The sequence below is a fragment of the Muntiacus reevesi genome, chromosome 1 (genome assembly GCF_963930625.1).
Source record: "Muntiacus reevesi chromosome 1, mMunRee1.1, whole genome shotgun sequence".
Taxonomy (NCBI): domain Eukaryota; kingdom Metazoa; phylum Chordata; class Mammalia; order Artiodactyla; family Cervidae; genus Muntiacus; species Muntiacus reevesi.
This window is the reverse complement of record NC_089249.1, coordinates 83,213,681-83,229,823: the sequence shown is the minus strand read 5'-3', so window position 1 is coordinate 83,229,823 and position 16,143 is coordinate 83,213,681. Positions and strand designations below refer to the sequence as shown.

The window sequence follows — 16,143 nt, the reverse complement described above, 5'->3', positions numbered from 1 at the left end:
AAAGCATCTGCCTGCAATCCTGGAGACCCAGGTTCAATCCCTGGGTTGGGAAGATCCCCTGGTGAAGGAAATGGCAACCCACTCCAGTACTCTTGCCTGGAAAATTCCATGGACGGAGAAGCCTGGTGGGCTACAGTCCATGGGGTCGCAAAGAGTCAGACACGACTGAGCGACTTCACTCACTATATATATATATATATATATATATATATATATATACACGTGTGTGTGTGTGTATGTGTGTGTGTATACACACACACATGTATATATAAAATAGCTATCCTGACAGGTATGAGGTGGTATCTCATTAAAGTTTTGATTGCACTTCCCTGATGATTAGTGACATTGAGCATTTTTTATATACATATATACCTACTGGCTACCTGATGTGAAAAGCCGACTCACTGGAAAAGACCCTGATGCTGGGAAAGATGGAGGACGGGAGAAGAGGGAGAGAGGGTTGGATGGCATCGACTCACTGGACATGAGTTTGAGCAAACTGGGCGATAATGAAGGATGGGAAGCCTGGCGTACGGCACTGCGTGGGGTTGCAAAGAAGTCGGACACGACTGAACAGTACCTATTGGTCATTTTATGTGTTTGGAAAAATGGCTACTCAAGTCTTTAGCCCATTTTTTAATCAGGTTATTAGTTGTTTTGCTATTAAGTTGTAGGACATTACCCCAAGTTTTCAAATCTAGGAGACTGTGGGGGCCCTCCATCTATAAAAGTGGAAAGGTCAGCATAGAGGCCAACTCAGGAAGTAAATGTGATGCATCGTGTTACTCTGGCCTTCAGTCTGGAGAAAGGAGTTTTCCCAGCTCACCATCTTCTGCCTCAGGAGGCAGAATAAAGGTGGATGTAGGTAGAGGCGAAGAAGCAGACTTAGCCATTTTAGGTTTTAAGGATTTGTTTCCTTTTTATTTTTCATCAGTATTTTTCATTTAATTTTTTTTACATCAACAGAGTTGGATTTAGGGTTCCCCAGGAGAGTAAGGGAGATGGATGGGTCCCTCCAGGGAGGTGCAGGGCAGAGGGCTGCGTCCAGCAAGTGAAGGGTGAAGAGAGAGGGCACACACTCATACACTGGGCACTGGAGAAGGCAGTTCTTTGAGCACAGACATCAGAGAGTTAAACAGTCACCACCTGGTTCACTTTTACAAAATGGGAGTGACCAAAGGGTGGGGGCACCAGACGCAGCATGAGGAGGCTGAATTTGGATTTTCTTTTTTTGTTTGTTTTCACTTTTTTCCTTTTAACTTTTTAACATTTACAAACAGCTAAAAACTACAACACATCACAGCTACAGTGTGGGGGGGTGGAGGACGGGGGCACCAAAGAAAGCAGCCACACGGGGCGGGGGCGGGGGACAGGGGCAGCTTAACCTACAGGCGCTATCCTGTGGGGAGGGTGAGATGGGGAAACTGAGGCTTCTGGTCCCTGCATTAGGGGTCCCTGGCTTACTGCTGAAACTCTTCCCACTTTGCAGGAGTTGCTGGGAAAGCCCGGTTCCTGCCCCTCCCCAGCTCCTTGTGCTTTTTGATCTGCTGGTTTGACCACATACTGGTTTCTTTCCCTCCCCTGCTCCTCTGCCTGTGAGGGGACAGTCTGGAGGTGGGAGGGCAGCTGTGCTGTTCCTGTCTGTGCTATGTAGTGGGGAGAGCCTCTCACACCAGAGGAGGCCTGTGCTTCTTGAGAGAGGGGGAGGAGATGAACCTTGTCAGGTGCCCTTGGCTCTCGCTAGACTGTGAGACTCTTCTCCCAGCCTGCCGAGGCTCCTCCCACCCAGGCCAGGCTCAGAAACAAGGTTAGGGGAGGTACTGTGGGAGGCAGGTACTTGTGTGTGTGTCCACTGAAATTACCCTTGGCTTGTATTTTAGGACAGTATAATGACACCCCCACCCCACAGCGCACACACACACACACACACACACATACATAAGTGTACACAAGCATTCACACACACACAGTCCTGCTGAGCTGCCTCAGAACTTAATATATAAATAAATAAGAATCAGAAAGCTAATTTCATAAAATTCAGGCTTCTTGTAGCCCAAATTGAGGGGGAACTGGAGGCCAGGGGGCTGAGGTTTATTGCTACTTCCCCAGCATCCAACAGGAGGCATGAGCGGGCACTCTAGGCCCTTCCAACTCTAAGAAGTTCTTTTGGTCCATGGTCTACATCAAGCCCTAGCCCCCGGCATAACCACCTGCTTGTGGTTTCACCAGAGCTCAGGCAGAGGGAATAAGGGGGAAGGCAGGAAGCCTGTTCTAAAGCCCCAGGAGCTGGGAAGGGCAAGGGCCTCTCACTAACACTGGGGGAGAAGGGTGGGGCCAAGCCTTCTCTTGTGCAAAGTCAGGGGTGGTAAGAGGTGGGAGATAGAGCTGCACCCCAAATCTGGGATGGAGGAGCCTTCCCTGTAGTCCCTGCCCATGGCATCTCACACATGCACACACATACATACACACACACTCACGCATACATGGCTAAGACACTAAACAGGAAGGGGGGAACGAGGGCTCTGGCAGCCAGGATGGCAGGGCAGGGAACGGGAAGAGGGAATTGTTGGTCTCACAGTGTGCCTGCCACCCGCAAAGCTCCAGAGATTCCCTCACTGCAGCACCTGCCCCCGGGTCTCGGGCAGCTTCAGGGCCAGAGAACTCCCGAGGGCAAGGGCAGCTGAGGCAAAGAGGATGGGGGCAGCCTTGGTGATTCCCACAAAGGACGTGAAGATGCTGATCCCCAGCACAGCTGCCAGCTTACACAGGGCATTCAGGAAGCCGAAGGCTGTGGTCCTGCTCAGGAGTCCCCCAGCGCAGCACATGGGATGGAGGGGCCGGGGAGGGAGCCAAAGGGAGAGGCATGGGAGGATTTGTGGGGGAAGGGTGGGCAGTGTCCAAGAGGGAGAGGAAGGGTAGAGCAATTAGAGAGGAGGGGTGCACACCAGGGAATACAGATAAATTGGGAGGCAAGGGGGAAGGGACACCAAAAAATTAGGTTAATAGTTAAGACTTCAAGGAGTGAATATAAAAGCTACCAGCTTTTAGAAGAGAAACTTAAGGGGCATATGTACCCTTTTAACCTTAAAGATGCTTTTCCCCATCAGCCTCCTTCCTCACCCCATTTCTGTCCTGCCCTCTGAGCCCTAAACCTGCTGCCCTGCCCCCACCACACGCCTGTTACCTCTTGTCCGAGGGGTAAAGTTCAACAGTCAACACGTCCAGCGCGTTCCAGGATGCGATGCTGACCCCCCCGAAAAGGCAGAGCAGAGCAATCATGGCGGACTCACTGTTCCCAAAAGACAGGAAGAAGCAGGAGACACAGGACATCACGCTGGAGCCAGCTGGAGCCAGGGAGGAAGAAAGCAGCATGAGCGTGGCCACGATGAAAGCCACCCACAGCCCACTCTGTCCCTTCGACCAGGATGAGACTCTTTGCCAGTGTACCCAAAAGGAAGGCTTCTCCCTCATCTCCAACCTCACTTACATTGTCTTTTTTTTAACAGTATCAGTACCAACCATTCCTCGGTGCAAGCTATGTATCAGACAATTGGATGGTTTACACACATTACTAATAATTCAGCCTCCTAAGAGGTACTGTCATCACTGCCATGTTGCAGATGAGACAGCTGGGTTCACAGAGGTGAGTAACTCAGCTAAGAAGGCAGTAGAGCTGAGATTCAGAACCCATGACCCCAAAGCCTGTACCCTAGACTTGCTATTCTGCCCACCTCCTATCCCCAGAGGAGCTTCCTCACCAGACCCCGCCTGGTCATGCAGCCCCCACCACCCCCACTCCCTCCAAGCAGAAGACGTGAGACCCTTCTCTGGCTAGGCTTTCCACAGACGAAGGTGAGAAGTCCGGTGACGGCCATGCCCTCCCCCCAGTCTCCTAGCCAGTTGTGACGCACCACCACCCAGCCTCTCCCCCTTACCAAGCATTCGGAGCCTGCCAATCTTGTCCATGAGCAGAGCGGACACAATGTTCCCAGGAAGCACAGCCAGCGTCCCCAAGAAGCTGACAAAGTACACCATGTAGGCGCCTTCACCTGTCCCCGTCACGTCCAGGGGGCAGCCCTCCTTATTGTGCAGGAACGTGCTATTCACCAGACGGCTGTTCACAAACTTGTACTCAAACAGGTCTGGGGGCGAAGGCAAGACGGGCAGACAGTCATGGCACGTGTGAGGGGGGGGCTGCTAGTGCTCATGCCCAGGGCTGTGCCTCTGAGGGGTTTAGCAAGCGGGGCTCTCAGAATCAGTCAGGACACTGTGGCAAAATATCAGATGACATCACCATAGGAGCTAGGGTCCTTTTATGTCACAAAATGACCAGAGTTCACCAAATGAAACAATGCACTTGGCTGTTTCCATATTTTCTCCTTAATGATGTCTACTGCTTTCTTGTTCATTCTTTTTGTCTGCTCTAGCTAATTATAAGTAGTAGCAGAGCCATAAGTTTAGGATAAATTACTAAGCAAAATATTAAATAGCCTTAGATGTCCTATCCATTATTTTTTCCTGCAAGATAGGAAAACTCATTCAGCACTCCATTTAGAGGTGGGAAACCTCAGTCTAGCTCACAAAACCAGCATTTCCTGTGCATATAGTTTGAGAATTCCTCTTAAAGCAAAGGATTAAGGCCCTGACTCCCTTTTCTCCACCAAATATCCCTTTTATTGTTTTTTCTTTTTTTTTCAAGGCTGCTCTTTTGAATGATTTTGCCCTCTTCAAAAGTGCATTAATGTCACAATATTGAGTTGTTTCAATTCTAGCCAAAAGCAAACAAACTTGATGTTTTCATCAGATGTTCTACTTATTACAGATAAATGATCAATTACCATTAGATTTCTGTAATTGCTGGTAGTAACTAACAGGCCCCCCTATCACCTCCAAGGCTCTGAAGAGCTCAGCTTGAGAACTCTGAGTTAGGGAATGAAGAAGGTTCCCTTTCTCCAGCTCAGGGTCCACCCAATCCTTTGGTCTGTCAACCTCTAGCCATCCCACCTTACCAGTGTTATAGAACACGGTGTTGATGAACGTGCAGTTGCGGAAAAATGTGTTGCTGGATGTGACATCCTCGAAGTAACACTCCTCAAACAGGGAGTCCTCAAAGGACACTGACTTCAGACGTAGCCCAATGAACCTGTAAAGCCAGGATGATGAAAGCCACCTTCCCCTCATTCTTATACCCTCCTCCAACACTCATGAAGTAACAGTGAAGTAAGACAAGAAGCTGCAGGATTGAGAAGAACCACGGGTGTTTGCCCCCAAACACCTGTCTCTGACGCCCCAGGCTCACAAAAAAGGCAAAGGGTAGGAGGAATGGAAGCGGTGAAGCCCAAAGATCCCCACATACTTGTCATTGAAGTACTGTCCCCCTCGGTGGATCTGATTCTCCAAGGTGAAGTTAAAAGTCACATGTTCCACGCGTTCCCCAGGAAACACTTTGGTGCGGGCTGCATAGTCCACCGCTTGGAGATGGCGGATCATGTCGGGAAACCAGACAGTCAGGCCATAGTAGCTGAAGCGTCAAGGGCAATGGAATCAGGGCTCATGGATTAGAACCACACAGTCCAGAAGGAGAAAGAAACAGAGGAGTCAGCCCATGTTAGGACCGTGCTCATCTCCCCAACCTCATCTCTCACCTCATCTCATCTTTCACCAACTGCTGTGGTTCTGGGGAACTTCATGTTTTTCTAACCCTCCCACCTATTACTTCTTACCTCCCAGGCATTTGCTCTACCTTCTGTTTAAAACAGTCTTCCCCATCGCACCCTCAGCCTAACTCCTATTCATCCTTCAGGACTTATACCCCCTCTCCAGCCTACCAGCGATCTGGGCCGGGAAGCCCATTTGCCTGTTCCCAGTGCACATCCCCCACTGTGGCACTCCTCATTACAGCTAGTTTGTCTAGCTCCGAGACCAACATGTAAACTGCATGAGGACTGAGACCACATCTATTCCATCCCAGCAGAGTACCTGGCACAGAATGGAAACTTAATACTGTTCTGCCTATAAGTTTGTTGGATTAAGGAGTGAGGTAGGTGAGCCGGGTGGAGTATCAGAGGGGATCCAAACAGCACCTTCCCTCACCATTCATCCCCTTCATTTCCATTTTCACCACCTCTCTCCCAATCCACAGACCATCACATCCAGCACGTCTGACCCACCCCACCCAGCTCCTCACCTGAATGACATGGTGAACCACACACCCATCATCATCAGAGTGATGCGGCGGTATTCTGGGCCAAAACAAGAGAGGAAATTCCCCCAGACCTAGGCGGAATAAGACAAAGTCATACAGCGGCTGCCAGCCAGTAGTTCTAGCACCTCCAGATCCTCATTTTTCTGTCCTACCACCTCCCTCCAATTCACCCATCACCCCCACACCCAGGCTCCAGCCCTGCCTTCCTCTCCATCTCTTCACCATCCCCTCCCCCATTACCTGCCCTCCCAGGCTCAAGGCCCGGACCCCCCAGCGCTGGTACCAGGTCCCTGTGTCTGACTGGATCTCAATCAACTCATCCTCCTGATGAATTGTCTTAATGTGGGTTACCTGGGGTCAAAAGAAGGAGTGAGCAGTCACTTAGTCTGTACTTTCCAGCCCTTCCAAGTACCCCAGTTTCTCCTGCGGTAGCAAAGTGGGAGATGGGAGGGAGACCTGATACCCTGAGAGACCCCGCTGAGATCTCAGTGTGGCCTAGGAAGGTGGGCGTGAGTGGGGGGGAGGAATCCAGGAAGGGGCCAGGTGAGGGCACTTGGAGGACTGAGGGGAGGACTGTGGCTTACCGAGAAGACTCGTTCAGGATGCCCCTTGGCGCGCATGTTGGTGTCATGGACCTGCTTCAGTACCATCCAGGCCTCATCATGCTTCCCATTCTAGAGCCACAGAAACAATCCCCATATTCGGGTCAGCTCCTTCCTGACCCAGGGCTACAGATCCCTCTCCCACAACCTGACCTAGGGGCACATCCACCAACCACTCCAAAAGAGCCCAAGGGGGAGCACAGCAAGAGGTAACCAGGCTTAGGCAAGAGTCAGGGATCCCCTGGCACAATGGAAAGAGAAACTGAAAAGGGGGAAGTGAAGATGATGGGCAAGTATGTAGTCAGAGCAGGAGGAGCATCCTCACCCTGCTGGGTCAGGATAAAGTGGAGGGGGGATGAGTGGGCTGTAGGATCCTCTTTTGAACCATAAAGTCAGGGCCAGGATCAGGACCCCTGCCTGCAAAACCCTAAGCCACCCGTGGTGAAGCAGGTCCTCTGGTTTTAACACCCACGGAACTCCCCTGGAAATATATTCTAAGACAAAGGAAGTGAAATCAAGGCTCCCCAGACCTTGGACCCTGAGAAAGGAAGGCTGCCACATGGACCAGACCCAGCCCATGGTGGGTGTTTGAATGCAGGAGCCCCTGCTGCCCTGCTCCCAGCCCAGCCCCAGCCCCATTCACCTCCAGGAAGAAACGGGGGCTTTCAGGCTGTGTGGTCAGAGCCCCAATGGCAAACACAGAAGGGAAAGCGCAGACGAGGACAAAGACCCTCCAGCTGTGGAACTGGTAAGCAGACCCCATCTGAAAGCTCCATCCTGGCAAGGACAGAGTCACAGTGTCAGCAGAGAGGCTAAAGGCTGTAGGGTCCTACCACAGGGAGCACAGGAGAGGAGAGAGAGTCTGGGGTGCATCTGGGGGCTGCTCACCATAGTGAGGGATGATGGCCCAGGCCATAGCAGCTGCGTACACTCCACCAATCATCCAAAACATGCAGAGCCAGCTCAAATGCTCCCCACGTTTCTCCTGTGCCAGAAACTCCGAGAAATAGGAGAAGACGATGGGGATGGACCCTCCGATCCTGGAGGGCATTGCAAGAATTCAGCATTAGAAAATGGCCATATTCCTGATCCCATATCCCAGTGCTCTGGATCCCCAAGTCCCTTTCATCTTCTGAACCTTTTAAAGAGAAACTCCTTCTCACACCATGCCCTATAAGCTCCCTCACCACCAGCCATCAGGCACCCATCCGTGGGACCCTGGGAAACAGGCAGGCAGGTCTCAGGGAATGGGAAGGAAGAAACATTGAATTTTGAAGATAACTACAGAGTTGGAAGGGAGAGCTGATACTCACAGGAAAGAGGGGAATCCCCAAAGGAAGAACAAGAGGATTCTGAGGAAGCAAGCCAGAAGAGAGCTGGGAGACAATGCAGAGGGTACATGCAGGTGGCAGGGGAAGTGTAGAAGTTGGGTGGCTCAAGGCTTCAGAGTTCTGGCAGGTGTGGGTATGAACAAGGTTTGTTGTTGAATGCAGGAAATATTTATACTCTGGGAAGGGGATAACCACAGATACCCAGGGGTGAAGTTGAGCCCCCACTGGGTCTCTTGAGGGAACCAGACTCAGAATGGAACTAAAAGGTAGGGTGGCAGACTCAGGAGTGAACCAGATATGGAATGGCAATCTGGACAGACAGTAGACAGGTCCTGGACAGGGAGAAACTGGCCTGAAGGGAGAGGATTTCATTCATTCAGCTCACACATATTTGAGGTATAGCTGGTGTGCCTGGCACTACGTAGGGCCCTAGAGGTATAACAGCAACCAAGGCGCAGCCCTGCCTTCCAGGGGCTCATGAGGGCAACACTCACCCGACCCCAGAAAGGAGACGGCAGAAAAGGAAAGTGCCATAACCCTGGACGAAAGATGAGAAAAAGGCGAAGACACTGTTGACTGAGAGTGAGATGAGCAGACACTGTCTCCGACCCAGCCGATCAGCCAGACCTCCCCAGAGGAAGGCTCCCACCATCATGCCCAGGTAGACAATGAGGCCTGAAGGAGAAGAACAGAGGCAGGAGGCGTATGAGCAGACACACAAAGGTTCTCCCACTCGCCAGACATTTAAATGAGCTGAAACTACAGCAGCATGGACAGAGGATCTGAAGGACTTGTAGGAGCTAAGTCTACCCAGAGATGAGATCAAGTGAGAGAGGATGCATTACATGAGCAAAGATGGAAGGTCATCTCTGCAGCCTGGAGGTTCAAAGGCAGAGATGCAGACAGGGGACAACCCTAGAATTCTCCTTTCTTTCCCTCTCATTCCTTCTTGCTTGCTCACACTCTCTTGCTGCCACACACACACACACACACACACACACACACACACACACGCATACACAATACCCCCATCTCTAGCTTGCCTGGAATGAGAAGTGGATCTGCCTAGATTCCCAGACCCTCCCAGGATCCCCTCTAGCCTCTCTGACTTGATATCCTCCAAGCTGCAGGAGGTGTCTCTCATGTTCCTTGGGAAAGAGGCTCCGTTCCTTCAATCCTCCCAGGAAATCACACACACACAAAAGTGAAAGTGAAAATCACTCAGTTGTGTCCAACTGTTTGCGACCCTATGGACTGTAGCCCACAGGCTCTTCTGTCCCTGAAATTCTCAGGAAAGAACACTGGAGTGGGTTGCCATTTCCTTCTCCAGGATAACTTCCCGGCCCAGGGATCAAACCCCAGTCTCCTGCATTACAGGCAGATTCTTTACAGAGCCACCACGGAAGCCCACATATAAATCCATTTTTTATTCCTTCCAGTTCCAATACTTCTTGTCCCAAAACTCCCCTGTTCCTTTCTTCCTTCATAAAATCAGAGTTGGAATTGGTCTTAAAAGTTATCTACTCCAAACTCTGCATTTTATCCAGGCCCAAGCCCAGCCCGAGGGAGAAGGAAACTGTCCAAGATTTCGTGGCAACTTGGTGACAGAGCAAGATCTGATCCCTTCTGAGGGATTCCCTTCTAGGGGATTTCCTCCCTTGGGATCTCCATCAGGAAGGGCCATTAAAGATCACTCGCTGGCCCCTAAACATTCCCAATGCTAACCAAGAACAAGTGTGACCAGCTTCTCTGGCTGGATTCTCTCCAGCCCCCCACCACCCCAAACTGACTCTCCTCATTTAAATCCAGGAGTTTGGATACTAACTTCTTGTCCCCCCCAAAAGGGGAAGGAATCAGGATAACAAGAGGAAAGACTTGGAAGAAACACTAAATGGGGGTCCATCCCACCACAGCCGTCTCCTACAGAACTAAGCAGACCACCCCCCAGCTACAGGCCCCAGTCCCAGCCCAGCTGCCTTTTCTCTTGCACAAGCAACCTCACCATGACTCAACCTCCAGAGGAGGGTGTCGGGGTCGGGGGAGGGGAGGCAGAGAGCAGGTCAGAGGAACCCTGAGCCCTCCCGGGGACATCTTGGGACCAGAGTCCCCAGGAAGGCAGTGGTGAGGACAGGAGCAGTTCTCGGGCACAGAGAACTGTCTTGCAGAGTTCGGGGCGGGATGCGCCGGAGCGCAGCGAGTCTTACCCAGCATGCCTTTGTTGGAGTCAGACAGGCACATGTCTTTCTCGGCACTGGGCAGCACGAACCCCACCACAAAGACCTCGACGCCGTCGGCCATCAGCGCCAGACCGAGCACGAAGTAGAGTGTCCACTGGAAGCGGCCGTGGCCGCACTCCCGCAGGATGGTTTCATACTGCTGGGCTAGCTCTTCCCGTTCTTTCCGCCGCTGTGCTTCTCCCCGCCCCCCCGGGGGACCCTCCCCATCACCCAGGCCCCCCCTCACTCCAGCCAGGGGCGCCCCGTCTGCCATCCGCTCGCCTTTGCCCCCAGACTCTGCCCGGGGGATGCCCTGGTATTCCCCCTCGTAGATCTCATCATCCTCGTCGTGGCCCTCCGTGGCATCGCTAGACGCGCCGCCGTCCTCCTCATCCTGGGCCCCTTCCCCGCGGTAATAGCCATCAGCAGGGGCTGGGAAGTCATCGTCATCGTCCTCCTCCTCGAAGCGGGAGTAGGACCTCCGGGAGTATTCGTCCTGGACTCTGTCCAGGCCCTTCACCACCTTCTTGGCTGCATGCTTCTTGACTTCCTTGGCAATATCTTTGGCCCCACGGATGAAAGCTGCCCGGTCTCTGAAGCCCTCTTCCATGATGGGGCTTTGGGACTACTTCACCAAATCTTCCCCCCTCTTCCTTATTCTGATTCTGCGCAAAGGCTCCTGGAGTCAGAAAGACGGCTTCCCGGAGTTACTTAGATGAAGTGTGTTTGAGTAACTCTGGGCACAGAATAGAATATAGGATCTGGCCAGTGAGTGTCTAGGAGGGGAAGGGAGGGAAGAGCTTTGGCCCACACCCAGTTCAGTTGGGTGCATTGGGAAGGAAGAGGGGGAGAGGGGGGACTGGAAGGGGAGGGGGAGCCAGGTTGGGGAGGCTAAGCTGGGGAGCCAGGATAACTCAGAAAAGGCTGCTACTTCTCTTCCAGGAGCCTCTGGAGATCTAGAAAAAGATAAGAGGGAGAAATAAGGAGGTTGTGAGGTTTAAAACACTGAAGAAGGCCAATATAGAGCTCCTGCCGACCCAGAGCCCCACCTGGGCCTTGTGTTACAGAGATGGCCTGCTGGCCTCAAGCCCGACTCAGGAAAAAAGGATGACTGTCTGGGCCTGCTATGGGCCATTCAGTATACGTCGCTTACTTTGACCTTGGAGACTAGACCCATGGGATTTGCTCCAAAGTCACGATCACCTACCCAGAGCCCATCTCCTGATCCCTGGCCCCACTTCAAGATCAGACCTTTGCTTTACCACCCGTCTGCCAAGGATAAAAGAGGAAATAGAGAAACCAAAAGTCCCTTCTCTAGTCTGGTCTGGGTTTCTTACTGGGAGCAGAGCTTGGGGGGAACCTATAGAAGGACAACTGAATCCTTCAACCTGTTGCCTTCAGACCACTGATGGCATCTGAAGATGGGGCTTTCATGGTCCTTCCTCAGGTTCCATGTTTGTAGGCTTCATAAGGTGGAGTCTTCTCCCAACATAGCTCAGTGGGTGAAAGCTCAGTTTCCAGAGTCAGACAGACTTAGATTTGATTTCCTGCTTCAACAGCTTACTAAGTGACCATGAGCATGTCTCTGATCCTCAAAGCGTTAGTTCCCTCTCATTTAAGAGGGGGAAGTAAGGATTAAGTAACATAATAAGTATAAGCTCTTTACCATAGTGCCTGGCACATAACAACTAATGAATAAATATTAGTTATTACTCTTCATGGTGATAGTGATGTGGTAAGATGACCTCCACTCCCTCACAAGACATTAGAACAAAAGCCACCTGTGGATGCTCTTTAGGGTGAACGGCAGAAAGGGATACTGGCAAGGAGAGAGCTGGTTCAGTGCAAAGCGCATGACAATCAGATGACATAAGTTGAAATTCCAGCTCTGCCATTTACTAACTGATCTTGGGCAGGTTCCTGAACACCTCTAAGCCTCAGAGTCCTTATATTTAAACTGAGGATAATAATCTCTATTTCTCCAAGTTGATGTGATAATTTAATCTCACAACAGACCTTCTATTAGTTTCTTTCCTTCCTATTAGATTGAAAACTATGAAAGAAGCAGCAAGGGCAAAACAGGGGGGGTCACATTTGGATGCTGTTGTAACCTCCCAATACAGAGTCCCAAGACCCCTCTGTGTTCAAGCAAATGCCAGCAGCTGGACCCATATTGTCTGCTCCAGACAAACAATGGAAGACTCGCAAAAAGGGAGACCTAGAATCTGAGGTCATGGGGAAAAAGGGCAGACCAAAATCTAAAAAACAGGTGATGACTGACTTGCCACCTTCCTTCAGGATGTCATAAATGGACCCTCTTTCAGTGATGGGGGTAGGGGTGGAAAATCAACCACATATATTTCCAACATGGGCGTCTAAGGTCTATAGTTGTACCTCCTTCCTCCATGGCCTCCCTTTCTAATCCGCCTTAATCCTTTCTGCTCCTCCTCCAGGAGTCAAGGAAAAGGGAGTCCATAAATACCGCATTGCGTAGGAGCTGATATAGAATGAAGGGGGCTTGGGCCTCCCCTCCCCCACAAAAGACATCCTCCAGAGGCAAGGATGAGAGAAGCTCCTCTTCCTTCATAGAAGCAGAGGAAGCAGGACTAGATTCTGATCAGAGATCATTCCCCTAAAAATATCCTGCTTCATTCTGTTCCCAGCCATCCAGGGCCTTCACTAAATGTCACACATACACTTACACACACACACACACACACACACACACACACACAGTGGCCCAGGCAGAAAGGGTAAGTAATGCTATGTAGTTCAGAAAGAAGCACTGGCAAAGCAGAGCCCTACCCCCTCAGGTCAGATGTGAGCAGTGGACCACGATGCCCAGAACCAGTGACCCCTATGTCACCTTCTTTCCTTGTGGTTCAAGGCCCAAACCATCCCCCATTAAAGAGGGGGAACAGAGGAATCCCCTTTCTGCATGAAATTTGCTTGCCTCACCTTTCCTTCCCAATTAGGATCTCCCCCCAAACCCTGACGCAGGCAGATGGACCCAGCAGGAGCCATGCCCTGCGTTTGTTTACACTCTTCACCCCTGAGAGGAAAGGGAAGGGTACAGAAGGGCCCCAGAGCCACAGCAGGATGTGATGGCTCAACAGCCAGCTCCCCCAGGGCCAACAAACCCAGGCGGTCAGGAGGGAGAGAAAGAACACAAATTCTTCAAGCCGGTGAGGAAGTGGTGCTATTTTTAGCCCCCAAAGCAGCACAGGGTGGCTAAGCTTGCGGGAGGGAGACAGACTCTGAGAGGTAGAGGTTAAAGGAGACAAGATTCAGGGTTACAGGGCCCTTTAAGGTCGGCTGTCTTCACCTGATGGGAAAACATGCCCGGGAGATTTTCTGCAGAGGATGGGGGGAGACGGGAGACTCTGAGCAAAGGCTTCCTCTCACGATAACTCGGCCCAGGATTGGTTGTGGGGTGGGAAGTCCAGAACCCCTCACCTCCATCAAAGCCCCTGACTTTAGAAGCCACCTGGATTTCCCAACCCACCCTAGCCCAGGTGACAAGGTCGTTAAGAAGCAATCACTTATCAAAACATCCATGGATGTGGGGGAGAGAGGTGCTGGAGCACCCCTCCCCATCACTGCTGGGTAATTGAGCCTCGATCCCCACCCCAGGACAGCCAAGGCTGCACCACCCCTGTCTTCATGCTACCCTACGGTTTGGAAGATGGAGTCTCCACACTTCTGACGGGAAAAGATCTAGGTGTCAGCCGAGAATGTCCAAGGAGGAATTCGGAGAGGCAGGGACCAGAATGCAAGGGGAGACCTTCACGCGCACAGGCATAGAGACCGCGCCTGCCAGCGTCCGCGGCGACCCTCCCCATCCTGCCCTACTCTGGTATAAGAGCGGAGCCCCTAGAACTAACTGAACCCATCCTCCCAGCGCCTCCCCTCACCCTAGATTCTGCTGCTGGACTGGTGCCCATCAGCACTCAGCACCCCTTCCCCCCGCCCCGGAGCGACTGCCTGCCTCCAGCCCCACCCCCACCCGTGCCCCCAAGCGTGGTTGTTCACCACCTCTACCAACCCAACACTTCCGTTCACCATTCCCTTCCTTCCCTCCTTCATCTGCCCTTCCTCCACCAACCCCCCCAACACACCCCACAAACCCAACCGCCGCCCCCCCGCCGCCCGCCCGCAACCCAAGTCCAGGCGCACAGACTGAGGCAGCATATATTCCCCCGCCCCAGCCAAGGTCATCCATCACGCGGTGCGGGGGGAGGCGGGTAAGATGAGTTGGGAATTGGAGTTTGAGGGAACCCTATTCCACCCTACAAGCCCCCACCCCCGTTAATATCTGAGGAGAGTAGTATGGACTTGGTTAAGGTAGAGAAAAACACCCCTCCTCCATACATATATATGTATAAATATATATATGTATATATACATATATATATATATATATATATTTCCTTCCCTGATCAGCACAGCAACCGCCGTAAATGTCCATTCAAACCACCAGCAATCCCCTCACCCCTGATGAGGGACGGTCACCCTCCCCACAAGCAAAGCATCGGAGGATAAAATGGCTGCAAGGCAAGGCGAGGCTGCTTCTGCCCCGGGGCGGGGTGGAGCTGAGAAACTGAGAGAGGGGTCTCACCTGGGCTGAGTCCCCCAGATCCGGGAGTCCGGGTGAGGGCGGGGGTGCCGGCAGCGGGGCAGGCGGCAGCGGCGTCTGCTCTGGGTACCAGGGGCAGCAGCAATGCAGACCTGCCCCCCCACAGGCTCCGGCCCCGCCTCCGCCCTCCCCCCGCCCTCCCCCGCCCCCCCGCACACTGAGCACCGGGAGAGACCATTGTTGGGGGGTGGGGGGTGGAAGAAAAGAGGGGATGGGGAGGGACTCGGGGCTCCGGGGAGAGGTGGTGAGGGAGCTGGGGGGCTGTCACAGGGGCAGCTGGAGATGACACCAGCCCCTCCTAGTTAAAGACTAAAGGATCTAAGCAAAGTAATACTGATGTCAGGAAGGCGAGTGGGAAGACAAAAAGGGAGATGGTGAAGAGGCAGCCCCTTCCTCAGCGCCTCAGTCCCAGAATGGGAAGACCCACGAATTTTAGGGACTCGCTCTGCCTTCAAATCGCGTCCCTTTCCCTTCCTCACTGTTCCCAGCCAAATCCCAAATCTGGACTGCTCAGACTCCAAGTTTACCTGGCTGTTTCAGGAAGCAAGAATAACAAAATGTAGTTTTTATCCTGAACTGCCAGAGAAGGAAACTCCTGAATTCTTGTTATCTCTTTGCAGAGATAGTCCAGACTATTTATTTCCAATCAGACCTCCTTGTCCGCCGTTCTGCTGGTGACAGCAGAGGTTGGAGAAGCTGCAGGGGTTTAACGGGCATGACCAATTGGGCATCTCCCCTTTCAATTATTTGCTTCTTATTGTTGTTGTTTAGTCCGTAAGTCATATCTTCTCTTTATCAACTCCATAGACTAACTGGCCAGGCTCCTCTGTCCATGGGATTTCCCAGGCAAGACTGGAGTGGGTTGCCATTTCCTTTTCCAGAAGATCTTCCTGACCCCAGGGATCTCCTGCAGCTCCTTCATTGGCAGGTGGATTCTTTACCACTGAGCCACCAGGGAAGCCCTAGGTATTTGTTACAATGACTCAAAAAAAAAAAAAAGACCTCCCACAGTACTCTTCCCCACTTTCTCTTAACACACACACACACACACACACACACACACACACACTTCTGCTTCCAGGGCAAGAAGGAGGTGAACTGGTTTCAACTCTTTCCTTTATCTTTCCTTTGCCTCTGTATCAGTAACCTGGGC

The 16,143-nt window shown here is 52.0% G+C and overlaps 1 protein-coding gene across 2 annotated transcripts; it reads right to left on the bottom strand.

The window, feature by feature from the left end:
- Positions 1-906: 906 nt before the first annotated feature.
- Positions 907-15,063, bottom strand: SV2A (synaptic vesicle glycoprotein 2A). Of its 2 annotated transcripts, XM_065905138.1 has the most exons (13): positions 14,973-15,063; positions 10,343-11,310; positions 8,633-8,813; positions 7,696-7,847; positions 7,451-7,584; positions 6,790-6,879; positions 6,446-6,556; positions 6,188-6,276; positions 5,357-5,521; positions 5,010-5,143; positions 3,936-4,142; positions 3,185-3,344; positions 907-2,796 (listed from the first exon to the last, which is right to left on the bottom strand). In XM_065905138.1, exons 2-13 carry the CDS (start codon positions 10,962-10,964, stop codon positions 2,613-2,615), a joined length of 2,229 nt encoding a protein of 742 aa, XP_065761210.1. In that variant the 5' UTR covers positions 10,965-11,310; positions 14,973-15,063; the 3' UTR covers positions 907-2,612. The 2 variants fall into 2 exon arrangements, with proteins under 2 accessions (XP_065761210.1, XP_065761217.1); XM_065905145.1 differs by lacking the exons at positions 7,451-7,584; positions 8,633-8,813; positions 10,343-11,310; positions 14,973-15,063 and having other exon boundaries at positions 7,696-7,826.
- Between the last annotated feature and the right edge of the window lie 1,080 nt (positions 15,064-16,143).